Here is a 16,512-nt window from a genome sequence, read left to right on the forward strand (position 1 = left end):
GTTTTATTACTGATTATGAAAGAGGTCAGTTATGTGAATAAAATATTTTAGAAGAATATTTTAATTAAACATTTAGTTTAGAAGATATTTGCATGAAACTTTTAAACTCTTTTTGAATTCAATGTTATCCATTCCTGCATCAGTAGGGCCTTAAATAATAGTTGTTGAGCAAAAGTTTACTAAAATAAATGATTTGTAATGTTCTGATTCATCATAATCAAAGAAGAAAATTCAAAAATTTGGAATTTTAATTTATGCCATAAAAAGCATTAAACTTTGAAGAGATTTTGTCATAAAAAACACAAAACTTTTTCACTTTTTTATCAAGAATTATCAAATTGGAATTTTTAAGTTTTGATTTCGGATTCTGCTAGCTTGTTAAATTTGAATTCACATAGAATTCAATAATACATTTGGTGGTTCAATAATACATACTGTAATCTGAAAGTTAATCCAAGACAAATTCACAAATTTTCAATTTCAATATTGTATTATTTATTATGACTATTTGAACATTTAGTATACTACAAGCCTAATATTTCTACACAAACTTGGAGGCAATGGCCAACAATTTAGTATAATCAGCACCCTTTGAATGTGTTTTCTCTTTCATTATAGTTCTTAAAATGGTAGGAATTGGTACATGAATTCTTGTCCCCACTGGAGTTCCATTGTCATCAATTAATACTAAATTATTACTATCAAACTTGGGAACCTTAGTTTTCTGATTTTGTTTCAGTCCAACCAAAATTCCTTTTTTCTTTTCGCCCTTGATGGCCACCAGAACTCTATCACCTAAAATTATATATTTTAAATTAAGACATAAATCATTTTTAAAGATTAATCAAACTTATAACACTTGCCTATTTTACCAACTCCTGTTTTGTTGTACACATGTATGCATCTTGGTGGTTTGCCTTCTGCCATTGCTCGCTTTCCTATTTCACTATTATCAACAACTCTAAGTCGAGTTAGTTTCTGGATTTCATTGAAAGAAGCCGACAGATGAAGTTCCTTTGTCGTCGCATGATGTTTGTTTGATTTTGCCAGTGTTTCCAGTAATTTTCCTGTGCGAATCGCCAACATTTTAACTTTTTTACTTAAATAAAATTGAGTATAAATTTGTTAGGTTACTTCAAACCTACAGCAGGAACAAGTAGACTTCAAACAAACGCGGGCATTTCAAACGATATCAAGGAAAAAAATCGGATTTACTGAAATTTTAAAAAATATGAGTTATTATCTATACGAAGAGATACATTTATATTATCTGTAATATAACAACAACAATATGCATCATTAATCATTTTATTTATTATTTTATTCTTTATTTATTATTTAACATTAAAAATCATAAAATTAAATAACATGTCGCTTTTTAGTATACTGCTCCACCTCTTTTATCACACATCTTCAACAGTCTACGAACGTTTTTAACTTGCGCAATTGATTGCACGCCATTTACGCGCATTATAGCAACGCAATGTTGGAATGTTTATAACAACTAGTGAAACTGTGGTGAAATCGCAGTGGAACTGCGAAATACCACCGCAGGAAAAACAAACCAAGTGGCACGTTCAAACAACTCGGGTGTCAGTTTTAGCATAGTGTGTAATTATACAATTTTAATTATCAGTTGAACTCTGCCACAATTTTTCATAGGAATCGTGAATCAACAGTGAAGCAGGTCAACAGTGAGTACAAACGTGCATCATTTTAAAACATTAATGAAGTTTTTATCGATTTGTTGGCTCACATTACTATCTACATCATAGTGCATACAAATCATTAACGAGGACTCATAGTTAATAAATCGAAAAATACGGAATAAAAGAATTAAACTACATAACGAAGTAAAAGCGGTGAGTCCAACAAATATTGCATAGCAACAAAATAATATCCCATTCTTATAGAACGTAAAATGTTTGATGATGGGTTTAGGTGAATTGTTGTTGATAATAAGTTATTTTAATTTGAAGTGGGCGGAATTAACAATTCAAATAGAGTGATAATATTCTTTCATGCGTGGAAACTGTAAACACTTAACACCAGTGCTTAACACGCGCTGCGCACGTTGAGCGTCAAATATTTCGTGTACATTTTAACTGTTTGCAAAGTAATTATTCATGAAATAACTAATAATTTACATTTCCCTTCACTTTTTGCTTTGTTTCTCGCACGTGTTGAAAATATATTTCTTGCTTCACTGTGTGATACCCTGTACATGTTGAAATTGATGCGCAGTCAGCAGTAGACCTGTCATCGAGCATATGATTCGCGAACAGTGCAAATGTCCTAGGTTACTTTGAACCCGTGGATCAAAATAATTACTCATCATTAACATATGATCCAACGATTGCTCATCAATAAATGTTAAATACTTATTTAGTCGAGTGTTTGTTACGTTCTTTTGTGGTTACTTAATGCTACGACGCTTTCCAGTACTCAACAATGGCCTTCTGCGGCGACAGCTGTAAGAAAGCGCTCGCATTTGGCATCGCCATCCTGTTTATAATTTTTGGCCTGTTGCTGGTCATTGGATGGGACTCTGCGATCCACACAATTACACATAATGTAAGTTATTTATTTGTTTCTCTATACTTAGACTAACTTAGTGGTTTGTTTTATAGGAACTCACAATACAAAAGGGGTCACAGGGTTTTGATAATTGGGTGGTCACTCCAATACCAATGTTTTTAACATTTCACCTGTACAACTGGACAAATGCAGATGAAGTAGTGAAAGACTGGAGAATAAAGCCTATTGTGCAGGAAGTGGGACCATATGTCTTCTCAGAGAAACACTACAGAGTTAATCTACAGTGGAATGATAATGACACCATCACATATCAGACCAAAAGAGTGTGGCATTTTATTCCCGAAAAGTCTAATGGAACACTTGCCGATAAGGTTACTACGGTTAATGTGATAGCTGCAGTAAGTCTATTATCAAAATTATTTATTCCTTCTGTTTATAATTAAAAACAAAAACTAAATTTTAGACTGTGGCAAACATGGTAAAAAATAGATACATATTCATCAGACAAGCTGTTAACTTCTTTCTGGAGGAGAAGGAGAGATCTATGATTTTAACCAAAAATGTTTCTGAATGGTTATTTGATGGCTATGAAGATGAACTGCTTACTTTAGCTAAAGACCTCAAACTAAATATTGATATGGACAAATTTGGATGGTTTTATAATCGAAATAACTCAGAAACTTATGATGGCAATGTAACAATGTATACAGGCAAGAATGATCTGGAATTATTGGGTTTGTTTGAAGAGTGGAATGGCAGACCATACACTTCTGCTTACAGTAGTTATTGTGGGTTTGTAAATGGCACCAGTGGAGAATTATGGCCTCCAGTGGAAAAATACAACAAGGTTTCATTATTTGCATCAGACTTGTGCAGGTAGAAACTGTAAACTACATTGCAAGCAATCAAATTAATTTTTTTGTATGTTTTAGTTCTATTACAGTATTCCACAGCAATAAAACAAGATTTTATCGAGGCATCGAGGGTAAAGAGTTCATCGGAACCGATTTCCTCTTTGATAACGGCACTAAATATCCTGAGCAAGAATGTTTCCGAGGTGACAAAATACACCCAAGTGGAGTTCGCGACGTGTCCAAATGCAAACAAGGAGCGCCAGCTTTTATTTCATATCCACACTTTTACTTGGGCGATGAAAGTTACAGAAAAGGCGTTGTTGGTATGCGACCAAACGAAGCAAAGCATAAATTTGAAATTAATTTGGAACCGAAGACCGGTGTGCCTTTAAGTGTAAACGCTCGACTTCAATTGAACATTTTAATAGCACCAATTCCAGGAATCACGTAATATTATTGTTTTAATATATAAATTTAAATATAATTTACTTGTGTTGTTTTTAGTATGTTTAAAATGTAAAGGAAACAATGTTGCCAGTATTATGGTTTGAACAGTCGGCGGATTTGAGTGATGAATTGGCTGGTACAGTTAAAACCCTATTGATATTGCCTGCAATTGGACAATTTACCGGAATTGGATTGTTAGCTGTGGGTACGCTGATTGCATGCATTGCAATTTATATCAGTTTCAAGTCTGCTTGGAGAGACAACGAGCAGACGCAACTCTTGCCGGATCGTATGTGATCATCTGTGATTCAAACTAGATACTTGTTACAAAGAGTCTCAATATGCTCATCTTTTTCTAGCTTCAATAGATACTTAAGAATACGTAATATACGCACTTTCGGTATGGCTGTGTCTTCGACAAAAACTATGAAACTATTTGGTCTTAGCATATTTTAAAATTAAATTTTATCTGCACTAGAGGTCAGAGTACTTTGTTTTATATATTTTTATATTTGATTGTTATAGTTACCAGCTTCTAAAAGCTAAACAGGTCTAATCCTAACACCAAAGTGCAATTTAAATCTGTGAAAATTTAAATGATGTATAAACTCTCTAGTAATAAACCAATGTAAAAACGTACTCACACTTCTGTAAATAGTTTAATGAAATATGATGGTTTTGAATGCATTTAAGTGCGTTTTATTATGCGAATCGCATCACATCAAACCTGACCCCGTCACCTTCATGTGTTTGGATTGGTAAACACCACTTACACACGTTCCCGCCGCACACTTCACGAAAGTTTTCTCGTTTGCCATGATCGAAGCCGAGGATGATTGCACTGGCGTACGTGGGTGGATGGAGAGCCTCGACGGTGGTTTCGTTGTTTAGAATTAAACTAAGATGAAAGCCGAGCAAGCACCACAGCGTTATTGCCAGTGCCATGACTACAATGGAACTGCCGCGTGGATGATAAGAATGTTACTTTAAAAATGCCTGTAAACAAGTTTTTATAACATTGCTTACCATATGACAATATTAACTCTCCTTAAGTGGGGATGTTCGCCGATGTCCATAAAGAAATCAATGCTATATTCTAACGTGGTCGCAAAATAATATGTACAGAGAATGCCAGCGTACAATACAACCATAAGAAAGTATTTGTAATTCGTGAATCCAATGCAGTTATTCACCCAGGGACAGTGGTGGTCCATTTTGACCACGCATGCTTCGCATGTACTGCAATGATGCGTTCGGTCGGGTTTTAAAAGTTTGCACGTATGGCAAACGCGAATACTGCCGCTGGAGTTGCGGGTGTAGACGCGAATATTACGACTTTTACAAAAGGACACAAGCATGCTGTATTCGGCGTCGGCGGATGACATCATGTTCATCTTTTCGTAGAAATCCCGGGGTAGGTAGTAATTAGGTGGGACGTACCATTGCTTGTGGAACATTGTGATGAAGTACATTGTTAAGAACGGGATAAGCAGCAGGTGATACACGCATAAATAAGCAATCATTTTGAATTGCTCGGGGATGACGAGTATGCACAGTTCGAAGACATAGACGTAATAAGTGTATACAACTATTACTAAGATGGAAATCACTGGTAACGTATTGATGCAATCATAACACGTGCACATTTTGCAAATTAATAAATGTCACATCTTGAAGTTTCATTTATTGTACTTACGTGTTACCGTTGCTGAGCGACGCAGGAACTATATTGTAATTAAAGGATCATGATAATCAAGGGATAAAATAGCATGTTTTATGTAAATATTCCATTGTATATTCATATTTATATATTTACAATAATGAAAATATATTAAAATATTCATTAAGTAATTACTTAATTCCAAAAGCAATCTGCCAGTTAAATAACATCTTAATACAAAACAAAAATATCAAGACTTGTTGCCATGCGAAAACATCACTCGTAAACTAACTAATTAAGTGTGAACAAACGCGACCTTTTGACTAAACAATATAATAAAATATTGAGCAAAGGCATACGAATTCCAGAACTGATGCTCTCCTCTTCCCACTCCCTCCTTGCGGTGTAATAACTCCAGCACGTTTTATAGATTTAGAAAATGCGAAAGATACTTACATCGATGCTTATTACACTTAAACGTTGCCTCGTTTACTCGTCTGCTTTGCTCACGCGTGGATAAAGCTGAAAGTTGAAAGTCGCACATTAGCAAACAGGCGACGAGTTGAAAGTTTAAACAGCATACCCCTAATAGATTCCGCGGCACGTAGCCCTCCTTATCGCCGAGACGCGACCACCACCACTCGCGCTCGCTTTCGTCGCCCTTGCGAAGAATTGTCAACTGTTGCCCGGCATGAAAGCTGAGCTCGTCAGGCTGTTGTGCAGCGTAATCAAAAACGGCAAATACCGCACCTCCGGATAGGATTCCAAGTTTTTCCTGTACACCTATTAAAATAATCGATTAATCCTGTTATTATGCTATGAAATAAACACAAACTTACTATATAAATATTCAGAACATCCATCAAAACCTTCCTCGTCCTCTTCGCATTTCTCCGCAGCAGTTTCGTGGTCACTTAGGGTCGTAGCAAAGATGCAGGCGCCATGCTCGACAAGGAAACGTACCATCGCAACATTGTTGCAGCTAGCGGCGCAGTGCAGAGGTGTCCAGCCATCGCTGTCCTGCGCGTTAACATCGCAACCAAACTCAACTAGAAACTTTACAATCTCCAAATGACCGGCGCAAATCGCATTGTGCAGCGCGGTGATACCCTCGTCGTTGGCTGCAGATGGGTTAGCCACTTGTGTGGCAGTCTTTTTCACCAACTCCAGTTCCCCTTCAAGGCTGGCATCAAGAAGTAGCGCCAGCGGGTCAAAACTAACACGTCTCGATAGATTAGCCTTGCCTGTCTGTTTGAGATTGCCCTTTTTGTTGCGTCGCACCACCACATCCTTCAACTCAGGTGCATTACTCTCCGCAGACGATGACTTGTCCGTCTCGTCGGAGGATGATGACGACTTGACGGCGCTATCGTTACCGTTGACTTCCGCCTTCTCGAGTTCTGGAAAATGAAAGGCCGGTGGCATTTCGATCCTGCGATTGTTGTTCACTGACAACCCGTTTAGCCGTGAGTAGGAGCTGAGCGCACGCAGTTTAGGCTGCTCGCTGAGCATTTGCTTTTTGATGGTGAGCGGTTTTGCTTTAATAATGGGCATGTTGTCGCTGGGGAGTGCGGGATTTGCGGGGAGTGCTGCGAGACGGGCGAGTGTGTTACGGGCGAGTGCTGCAAGACCGGTGAGTTGGTGGCAGGCGAGCTTTGCGAGAGCGGTGAGTGCGTTAGGGGTGAGTGCGGTCCTTTCTGGCCGTTGGCGTTACCTTGTAACTTGCCCAATGCGAGGCTGAGCGGATGTGCCGGCCGCGAGGGCTTCTCCTCGGCGGGCGGGTCGCTCGTGGGCACCGGAGGCGGTGGGGGTGAGTGTCTCGGCTCATCGACACTCAGCTGTGTCTGCCGTGGGGGTGGTCGTATCGACGGTTTTGGCGGTAGCGCCGGCTTTGCCTTGTCTCCCGATGCCTCGGGGGTACTGGTAGGCTTACTGTGAATGGTCTGCGGTTCCACAGGTTGCACCTTGATCGATGAGGTCTGGTAAATGTTCGAAAGCTTCCCAGAATGATGTACCGATGTGGGTGCCACACTGCTGATCGGTTTCTGAAACAAGGATGCACGTGTAAATACAATCCAGTCACAGCACGCTGATTCAAAGACACCTACTTGATACAATGTGGAAGCGTGTTCGTTCAATTTGTTCGACTGCCCATTAAAACCCTTGCCGTCATTCTCCTTGTCGTATCGTTTGGTCAAGTCGTTCTGATTGAGCGGAGTGGCAATATTTTTGTTGGCTGTGTTTAACGGCGCGCTGTGTACCATTTGTGATTGTACACCGTTGTTGCCATTATGGACGTCAATGTCTTTCGCGTCAGGTTGCTGCTGTTGTAGTGCGTCGTGGCTGTCTATTCTATTTTTATTGGGTAATAAATTCACGGTGAATTTCGTGTTATATGGCAAGGTTTGATACTTCGGGTCGGACTTGGACACGCCAAAGTCTTTCAACAGGTCGCCGTCAGGCTGCTCCTGCCCCTTGTACATCGACTTGTGGATATCCTGGCTCTCCGCTTTCGGTTCCGAATCGCTTTTGATATGATGATTTGGTTGATATACAGAATGATATGTCAAATTCTGAAAATAAAATAACAATAAATGTGTTTTACTCGATTTGAACCCAAAACCACTTACATCTTGTAATGGTCCATGTCGAATTTGTTGTCCAGCATTAAGGGGTACGTGATTATAGGGCTCCACTGCGGCGATGTTGCTACGGGATAATCCATTAGCGGGGTGTGTGTTTTGCTGGTTCTTCCTCGGATAATGCTGATTGTTTTGATCGGTTGAGCCCGCCAACCTACGAAGCGATAGCATAAATATATGGAAATGGGGAGCGAACGCGGAAACATGCGAAAAGGGAAACGCAAACCTACCTCACAAACTGATTGTATGCGGCCTTGTGCGAGGCGGCGCTAATTTGGTTCGCCAATTGCTGATTCAATAGCCGCTTGCGATGTAATCGTTCCTGCAGTTCCGAAATCCGCTTGTCAATGGCGCTCATTTCCTCTTGACGCGCCGTCAGCGCCTCCCGCTGCTGATTAAGCCGATGATTCTGCTGTTCGTTCAGTTTGTTTCGATACTGAAAACCGAATAAATCGTTTAATTACACGCATTAGATCAGCGTCTCTTACAAAAACATTGCCGGCTTTGTTGCGCGTTCTCACATTCAACACCATCATGATAACCATTTCAACAAGCACAGGTGAACAGCTACCGCCACGAACGAGAAGCCACGTGAGAAAGAGCGCGTGTTGAACGTTTTCTTAATACAACTCGCCTCGAATTGCGCACGCGGTTGTCTTGTGATAAGCGTATACAATACGCTCGCTGGTCGGTTTGTGTGCACAACAAACAATCATAACATTGACGTTCCGGGATCGCTAATGAAGCGGGTTGGAAGAATAAACAAACTTACCATCAGCTCCCGCCGTAGTTTGTCGAGCTCAAGGGCCGACGCTGGCGTTTGCTCGCGATTCGACCGCCCCCGTCGCAACTCCTCAAGCTGCTTGGTGAGCTCGTCCACTTTGGCCACCGCCAGCGACAACTCCTTTTCTTTTTCATTGAAGAGCGCTCGGATGGAATCAAGGTCACTTGCTGTAATTCAAAGAAAATAATCATGCGATTGGGTTTTGCCCCTTTTGCTAATTGAATTTCATCGAAATGCCAGTGCCTGCTACGCCGCCGGCGCTTACTTACTGAGAGATATATTATTCTGTTTCTGATGGTCCACTTGGCCGCGGATCGCCCGCAATTTCCGCAGCTTGAGTTCCTGCGCGTCCACGCGATCGCGCATCCGTCGCAGGCGCTCGCTCTCGGCCTGCACCCGTTGTTGTCGCGCCTCCTGCTCCTTGAGGTAACGGAGGCGCTGCTCCTTCGCAGCCAGCAGCTGATGCTGCGACTCGATCTGCGCCTGCTGCCTGCATGCCATATCTCGCAGTTCACTTAGTGTCAACTGCACTCCTTCTGGTAACTGCAAAATGAACAAGAAAACATTCATAAGCCACATAATTTTATAAGAAAAACCTAATTTTAATGAAATTTAGTCTAAAGCCAGGCCTGCAAATTCGATCGCGGTATCAATAACGTGGTTGTAATGTGCGTGCAACCTTGAACTGGGGAAATATGGAAAACTCGCGTCCTAAAATACAGAAAAAACACAATCCGTACATTTTCTCAGGGAAACACGAGCAAAACAGTTAACCTTGCGACTACTTTCTATTATTTGTATGTAAATTACGACCAGCACGCGCCAACTACACGAGAACTTGTAATATGCACGCTCGTAAGTCCAATTTGCCTTTATTAACTTTTGAAATATTCAAGCTTTCCTTCGGAACGTGTGGAAAATATCAAACTCAGAACTCAGGTGCATATATAGTGTGCCTGATTAAAGTAACTATTTATTTATAAGCAAGAATTTTCAATAATGAAATTAAATATTAAATTATTAATCAGTGAAAATCTATTTCCCGGAGCTAAATTTATTTTAGATGTTGGTTTGCGTAATGAAAACTATGCAAATATTAAAACAACCGTATGCCTTTGGTAAATTCACAGTTTGTGACATATAGTTGTTTCTTTGCTTCGTCTTGCGAGGCCTGAGTACGCAAATATGATCGGCGGCAGTTTGCGGAAGCGGGAAGGTATGAGAAATGGAAACTGCCGCGAATAATTACGCGCACACTCGTCACTCCTTAAAAGGATTACATAATTCAGCGTGTGCCGAATGGAAGACGACCGAAGCTGGCGCGCGGCAGATCAAATGCAAAATATGTATTACTGCTCGCTCGCGCCGCCGCCTTTGTGACGATGTGTGCAGGCTTTACTTTCGTACTTCGAACGAAGCAAAACTAGAAGGGATTCGAGAAATTGCCGTAAATCTTGTTCTGCCTCTTGCGCTTAGTCGCGCGCAGCATATTGTTCCATATTCTTATGCTGTATTAATACTAATTTCAAGCGTCGCCGCCGCCGCCGCCGAATTTTCAAGCGAGTTTGATTGCGATTGAGTTATGTTTATACGCTTCGGCTCGGCGGCGGGCGGCAGTGCGGCTTCCTGTTGGTGATTTATTCCCTTATACACACATCTTCGCTCGGTTTTGCGTCTATTTGCGAGGCATCAACATATTTTCCAAATAATTACGTTGATTTAAATTTCCTACGCAAACAGTTTAATACTCTTAAAGCCGCCCCGCACGATATATACGCGTGTTTTTGTTGCGCCGATTTACAAACGAAATATCGATTTCGAATAAAGCGTATATAAACTAAAGGATTTATGACGAGTTTGTTTTTCACTTAAAGTGTGCGGCGCATCAGAAACGAACAAAGCTAGGTGAAAAACGAGCGCAATAAGAAAATTGCAAGCAACGAAAAGTACTTTATCCTTATATACTGTTTATTAAAAACCGTAAAAAGAAACAGTGTGAGTGGGCGCCGGAATAGAATTAAGGGCGTGCTGTTGCACGGTTATTTCAACATTACGTAATCGTCCTTGCCTATTTCTGCCCCTCTGGCGTAGACTACAAGTGAGAAAGAAAGCGGAACATCATCCTATTGCTTGTGGAATGGGAAACCATTCTGAAATATCGGTGGTTATTGCGATAACAAGCTGCTACCGAAATAAACATTCCTTTTTGAAAGCGAGAAATTTTTTCTTCATGTATGGATACATTCATTTAATGCATGAACAAAACGTGAACGCAGAGTAATTAAAACATGTTAGTGGCGATTTACACGTGCCTCGAATGACTCTGAATGAATTTTCACGTATTAACTTTATTCCGGAACGTGTGGGATAGTGGAAAAAAAATACCACGACACCACGACTTGAACGCTGTGCCTCTTAGTTTGCGTTTCCTCGTACTTTTCATCCCTGGTTCGGGCCGGTTTGTGCGCTGGAGCATCGAGTGAGTCGGTGTTATGCAGCTTCAGCTTCTGTAGCGTCGTTTTGTACGTGCTTAGCTTTTTCTATTTCGCTTTTTCCGACCCAGACCGTCGTATAATTAATTCAAATTGCGTCATCGCCTCATGGCATTCCTGCCTTAAACACTGCGTACCCAAAATCCCTGAGTTTAAATAATATCGCTCTTCTAAATAACTAATTCGTAACCACCGCAAGAAGAAGAGTGAAATTTATAACTATTCCGTAAAATGTTATTGGTATTTTTTGACTGTCGTCGGAAATTAAATATTTCTGAATTAATTATTAATGTTTTATTAAAAAATATCCAAAACCCGAAATCTCGTAGAACCAGAACAACAAAGCTTTGAAAACTAATTAAAACTTTGTGTTTGAGAGGGCTTCCTGCTTCTTTGTGCGCAACTGAAACCCCTTGGTAAAGTCGCCCAGAAGTTATTACGAAGAGGGTTTGGTTTTTATATTGAAATGTTTGGGTTACCGTCGCCGAAATGCATCACGAGTGTTTTTGTGGGATCTCCAATAGCCTTTCTGGTCAAATTGAAATGATCTTGTCATAGAGCATCCATAGTTTCCGAATGTTTTATTTCCGCGTGGAACCGACGAATAAAAATGTGATTTGCAGATGTTGGAATAAAAAGGCGAATACGAAAAACATGTAAATTTTATGATTTCCTAGTGTCAGCTATCAGAAGCATTGGATCGGTGAGTTCGCAAACAATTCCCTTACCCGGAAAAGTATAGGATGTGAAAGGCTGGAAAATTGAATATTTGACACAAACGGTAGGCACTGATGCGAAAGTCCAGCAACGGAAAAGTGCAGCCGATTGGAACATTTCTTTCTGGATAACAAATCGAGTCAAGTATACAGCAAATTAGCTGGTATTAAATTCGTGATGGCGTGAACATGTGTGCCAAATGCCGAATGCAGACTGTTGATTGAACATTTCACACTTCTTTGCTTTACAGTTAGCTGATTGTTTTTTCGATGCGTGTACTCGTATGTGCAGCTTTGACGATGTTCTCTTGTTGATGACTGAAGGGAACGGAACACCAGCAATCAGAACACAGCTTGCGCGCGTTTTTTGAATGAACAATTTGCCTTTGTATTTTCAGACTGCACATGCCATCCCTACGCCATTGAGCACAACCTTCACGTGGATATCAACTGCAGGAGGAAAGCGGTGTGAGCATGGCTATTTACCTTTTATGCTTTATCTTGATGCTATTTTCATTTTATTTCACGTCAGTCATGTTTTTCACGTTTTTATGCTGCCCGCTCTAGAGCCTTGCATATTTGAAAAATTATTCCTTGAAAAAAAAAGCAGAGACTCGAATACAACACGTGCCGGTGGTTGGAAATAAAAACACGAGCATATTATGCTTCCAACGGGATACTCCGTGTTGGTGGCAGGATTATTGTACGCGAGACTGTTTATAAAAAAGCTCTCAAACACAACAAAACATGAAAGTATAATCTGTAATTAATTTTTCAATATATGTGTATACAAAACCCATTATTAAAATTGCAACTGAAGGAGAAAACTTTAGCATTTTGAAATTGAATCACTATTTTGTTATTTTAATAGATCCTGGGACAATAGGGATACTTCCCGGTAACTACACTGTTTGACGCTCGAATTACCAATTGAAGTAGATGCCTATCAAGTGGCGAAACTCCGGTCCAACTCTCGGAGATCAAAAATATAGGCTTCAGGTAAACAAATTTCAGATGTCAGTGACCTCATCGATACCTACTCCAATTCCTTATTATATAATTCAGGTAACTATGACATAAACATCAGAGTACCTATCAACATCGATTGAATGAACCTTCCCCTTCACAGCACCATTAATCACTATTATCAGTGCAATTACGGGCGAACCAATATTGCACCCGTCCCCACATATAGGTACATGTTCGGAAACCTTAAAACTAAAGCGAAGCCCACATCGCAAAGCTCTTTAATATAAGATTATCTTGTGAGGAAGAAATATTGGAAATGTATTTGGACATTTTCCAATAAAGCGTCATCGAAAAAGTGCGGAAAACGGAAATAAGAGAAAGATGTCCGCACGCCACAGGAAATGAAGAAAACCCTTTCAGTTGAAGTGGCGAACTGCAGCTTTGAAGTACCTCTATAACATTCTAATATTTTCACGATGATTGAATGTGGGTGTAATCATAAGAAAGGAATTTATTTTAATAACACTGTGAGCAGACAAATTGCTGTAGGAAAGCAAAGAGCAGAATGGTTATGCAACAGCAGCGGCAGGTTACTTGCCACTTGTGCGTTGTGTGTGCGCGCGATTGATTTATTGCGCGAGCAATGCATCATGCGGTTGCAGGCGGCATGCGGGCGAACAGCATCTGATACTGATATCAATGTGACGCAATATACGAGCAACTTTGGCGTGGGTGATGGCCGATCGCCTGATGCTTGCAGCATCAATCATCCGCACCGATCATAGCCAACAGTGTTGGTTATGTTGGCGCAGCTATTCGAAAAACTGTTACACGTCGTACGCCCGCTTTTTCGGAGCCTGGGAACGAAAGTTGCCATCAAACAACACAAAAAAACCTACAAAGTTATGCACATGTGTGCACAGGTTTTTAATTCTTGTTGTGCTTTGTATAGAATGCCCGGATCGGGAATGAAAAGAATGTTAAAGGCATTACAAGACAATGCGCGCCCCAACCCCCTGGAAAAGCTGTCTTTTGCGCGCCGTGGCAGCAAATATGACATAGGGTCATAAATTACAGAAGCTCGGGCGTTCTTCAACAAAACGTATGCCAGTACGGCACACACAGACACATTGTGTGCTTGGAAGCCAGGTTAGCCGAGCACAACAGGAAGTCAATATCGGTAGGCGAGAATGGTGCGAATGGAGAGCGCCGTGGGAGTCTGTTGGCTCGTTATGAATGAAAACGACCACTCGACAGTCGACATACGTGCGGAACGGGCCAGCAATGAGGGTGGACGCAGAAAAAAAAAACGCCGAAAACAACAGATTTGTGACAATGCAAACGGCACAGACTATTATAACATTAACTATTTGTGTGTTTGTGAAACATGAGCGCAACATTCCCAGAAAATTTACTACCTACACCAACCAAATGTCATTTAAACTTTTAAATCCAACGCACGCAGGTCAGGTAAAATTCTACAAATCTTCATGGTTTCCACAACGGGAAGATTAAAGAATTTTCTAGATGTTTAAATTTAAAGATTACCTTTTGAAGGCGTCCTTCGTGATATCGTTCAACTTGGTATCGTCGATACGCGTACTCTTCGTCGTGCTATCACCAGCCGCGCACTTGCTATCAACACACATACTACCCAGCGACTCTCCGCTAGAGTCGTCTTTGCTATCACTTTTTTGATTCACATCGACGCGCCGTTTGTGCCGCACGACATTCGCATGCCTTCTGGCGTTGTTATTGCCGGCGTTTTTGGCGGTTACGGGCGAACTGACGGTTGCACTTGCCGCGCTCGCCGGTGCACCTTGCGAGTTCTTCGGCTCGCTCGTTATTACAGGTATGCGGTAGATGCGACCCGGCCGCGGTCGTGCCTGCCCGGCCGGTGCACCAGCACCTATCGCACCTTTGAATGTTAAGGGTGGGGCGCCCAGCGGTATAGGGCCACGCTTGAACAGCGTCGGATCGGTCGGTTGGCACACGCAGGCCAACATCTTGCACCAGAGTGGTGATCGTTACAATTTCCGAGGGTGCGGGCGATTTAAAGGTATTAATGCTGGCGGTGGTGGCTCGTTGCGTAGGTCGGAATTTCAATAAGTCGAGAAGACGCACGCCGGGACGAGGGAGTCGGAGCACGTCTTAAAACTCTCAACATCTGAAAACGAAATTTACATACTTGTTGCGACCCCTCACTTATTTCATTTTCAGCGTGGTGAAGCCACACGCAACACGAAAATTCTATTACAAAACTGGTCAATCAATCAATAAAGGAAGCATTTTTGCACGTAACATTTGCGAAATTCGCTATTGGCACCAAGCTAAACTAATGAGGTGAAGCTAACGCATACTTTCAAAATTCAGCATGACACAAATTGATGAAGTTCACACCAGCTCAAACTAATGAGATGTTACTAATAGGAGACGTCGAATAGTAATTAAATACATTCCAAATATTTACCAACTTGTTTGGTTAGAAATACGCAATCAAGATATTCGTTTTGCAACATTTTTTGTTACAATTTTAATGATTAATGGCCGCACGTCAGCGCAGATATTGCGGAATAGGGCATTGTGAAAATTTACGCAATCAAATCATGCGTAGAATACTTGAAAACAAAACTAGTTTTACAATTTAGCCAATTAGTCGCTGAAGCATAGGTACGCAGCGCTCCAAATCGCTTTTATTATAAACTCGTAAATATGTGTCGAACGCACAAAAGCGCTCAATTAAAACACGTAATTTGCGCATCCGTTTTGGCACGTTACGCATTCGTTAAGGATGCAAATGTATGCCGGGATAAACCACCCTGAATAATAATAACACACATGTATACAATCACGTGTTGCTCATCGGCGTGCATCCGAATCCAATAGTGAAAAAAATATTCAATAAATTGCATTATTGAATTATTGTGCGAAATATACACAACACGAGGCAATTAGTGCAAAGCGAATATTCACTTAATACATTTAATTAAATTGTGAATGTTTACGATTTATTGGCGGCGTGGTAGTAGATACTAATCGTCAAATGCAGAACAAGCTAAACGGAAGTAATTTAGCTGCAAATATACGCGAATACTAGAAATTGCAAACAATTGGAGCGAATCCGCGCATTAAACACTGAATCAATTCAACTATAAAAAAAACAATTGCAATAGTTGCATGGTTAAAGAACCCGTTTACATTGAAATCATCTGTCTGCTGCACACATGTGGAAATAGTGCGATTGCATTGATGATAACATGATAAGTGCGGGCATGCAAAGCGGCGCAAAACTAAGAGAATTCGGCCGAACGTTTGTGTATCGCTTGCGGTGTGGGATCGGTAGGAAATTGCGGTATCGATTCCCACGGCGCTTCTCCAACAGACGAAACGCTTCCCGACGTTGAACCGTT

The 16,512-nt window shown here is 40.9% G+C and overlaps 4 protein-coding genes across 4 annotated transcripts in view; 1 reads left to right on the forward strand and 3 right to left on the reverse strand.

The window, feature by feature from the left end:
* Positions 1-471: 471 nt before the first annotated feature.
* mRpL14 (mitochondrial ribosomal protein L14) lies at positions 472-1,197 on the reverse strand. Its single transcript, XM_065303376.1, has 2 exons — positions 864-1,197; positions 472-795 (listed from the first exon to the last, which is right to left on the reverse strand). The coding sequence occupies exons 1-2, from the start codon at positions 1,084-1,086 to the stop codon at positions 542-544; spliced, it is 477 nt and encodes a 158-aa protein (XP_065159448.1). The 5' UTR covers positions 1,087-1,197; the 3' UTR covers positions 472-541.
* Positions 1,198-2,097: 900 nt separating this feature from the next.
* Positions 2,098-4,526, forward strand: LOC135792701 (protein croquemort-like). Its single transcript, XM_065303375.1, is given in 7 exon segments — positions 2,098-2,116; positions 2,443-2,574; positions 2,631-2,936; positions 3,002-3,414; positions 3,471-3,839; positions 3,897-3,904; positions 3,907-4,526. Coding segments are annotated over 6 exon segments (1,449 nt in total). The 5' UTR covers positions 2,098-2,116; positions 2,443-2,451; the 3' UTR covers positions 4,137-4,526.
* A 335-nt stretch (positions 4,527-4,861) lies between these two features.
* On the reverse strand, positions 4,862-5,311 carry LOC135792127 (palmitoyltransferase ZDHHC15-like). Its single transcript, XM_065302749.1, has one exon. It carries the CDS (start codon positions 5,309-5,311, stop codon positions 4,862-4,864), a length of 450 nt encoding a protein of 149 aa, XP_065158821.1.
* Positions 5,312-5,611: 300 nt separating this feature from the next.
* ASPP (Ankyrin-repeat, SH3-domain, and Proline-rich-region containing Protein) overlaps positions 5,612-16,512 on the reverse strand; it is a 63,587-nt gene continuing 52,686 nt past the window's right edge. Inside the window, exons 6-14 of the mRNA XM_065303369.1 lie at positions 9,195-9,468; positions 8,914-9,092; positions 8,372-8,577; positions 8,130-8,295; positions 7,608-8,072; positions 7,214-7,544; positions 6,339-6,899; positions 6,083-6,282; positions 5,612-6,021 (exon numbers count right to left, since the gene is read on the reverse strand). Of these exons, the coding sequence (XP_065159441.1) occupies positions 5,989-6,021; positions 6,083-6,282; positions 6,339-6,899; positions 7,214-7,544; positions 7,608-8,072; positions 8,130-8,295; positions 8,372-8,577; positions 8,914-9,092; positions 9,195-9,468 (2,415 nt within the window). The 3' untranslated portion in view covers positions 5,612-5,988. The remainder of the gene's footprint in view (positions 6,022-6,082; positions 6,283-6,338; positions 6,900-7,213; positions 7,545-7,607; positions 8,073-8,129; positions 8,296-8,371; positions 8,578-8,913; positions 9,093-9,194; positions 9,469-16,512) is intronic.

This window comes from Atheta coriaria, unplaced genomic scaffold (assembly GCF_025399875.1).
Source record: "Atheta coriaria isolate IRGN ID8LTWV9N9 unplaced genomic scaffold, Caltech_Dcor_3.1 hic_scaffold_5_pilon, whole genome shotgun sequence".
In the NCBI taxonomy this organism is placed as follows: Eukaryota; Metazoa; Arthropoda; class Insecta; order Coleoptera; family Staphylinidae; genus Dalotia; species Dalotia coriaria.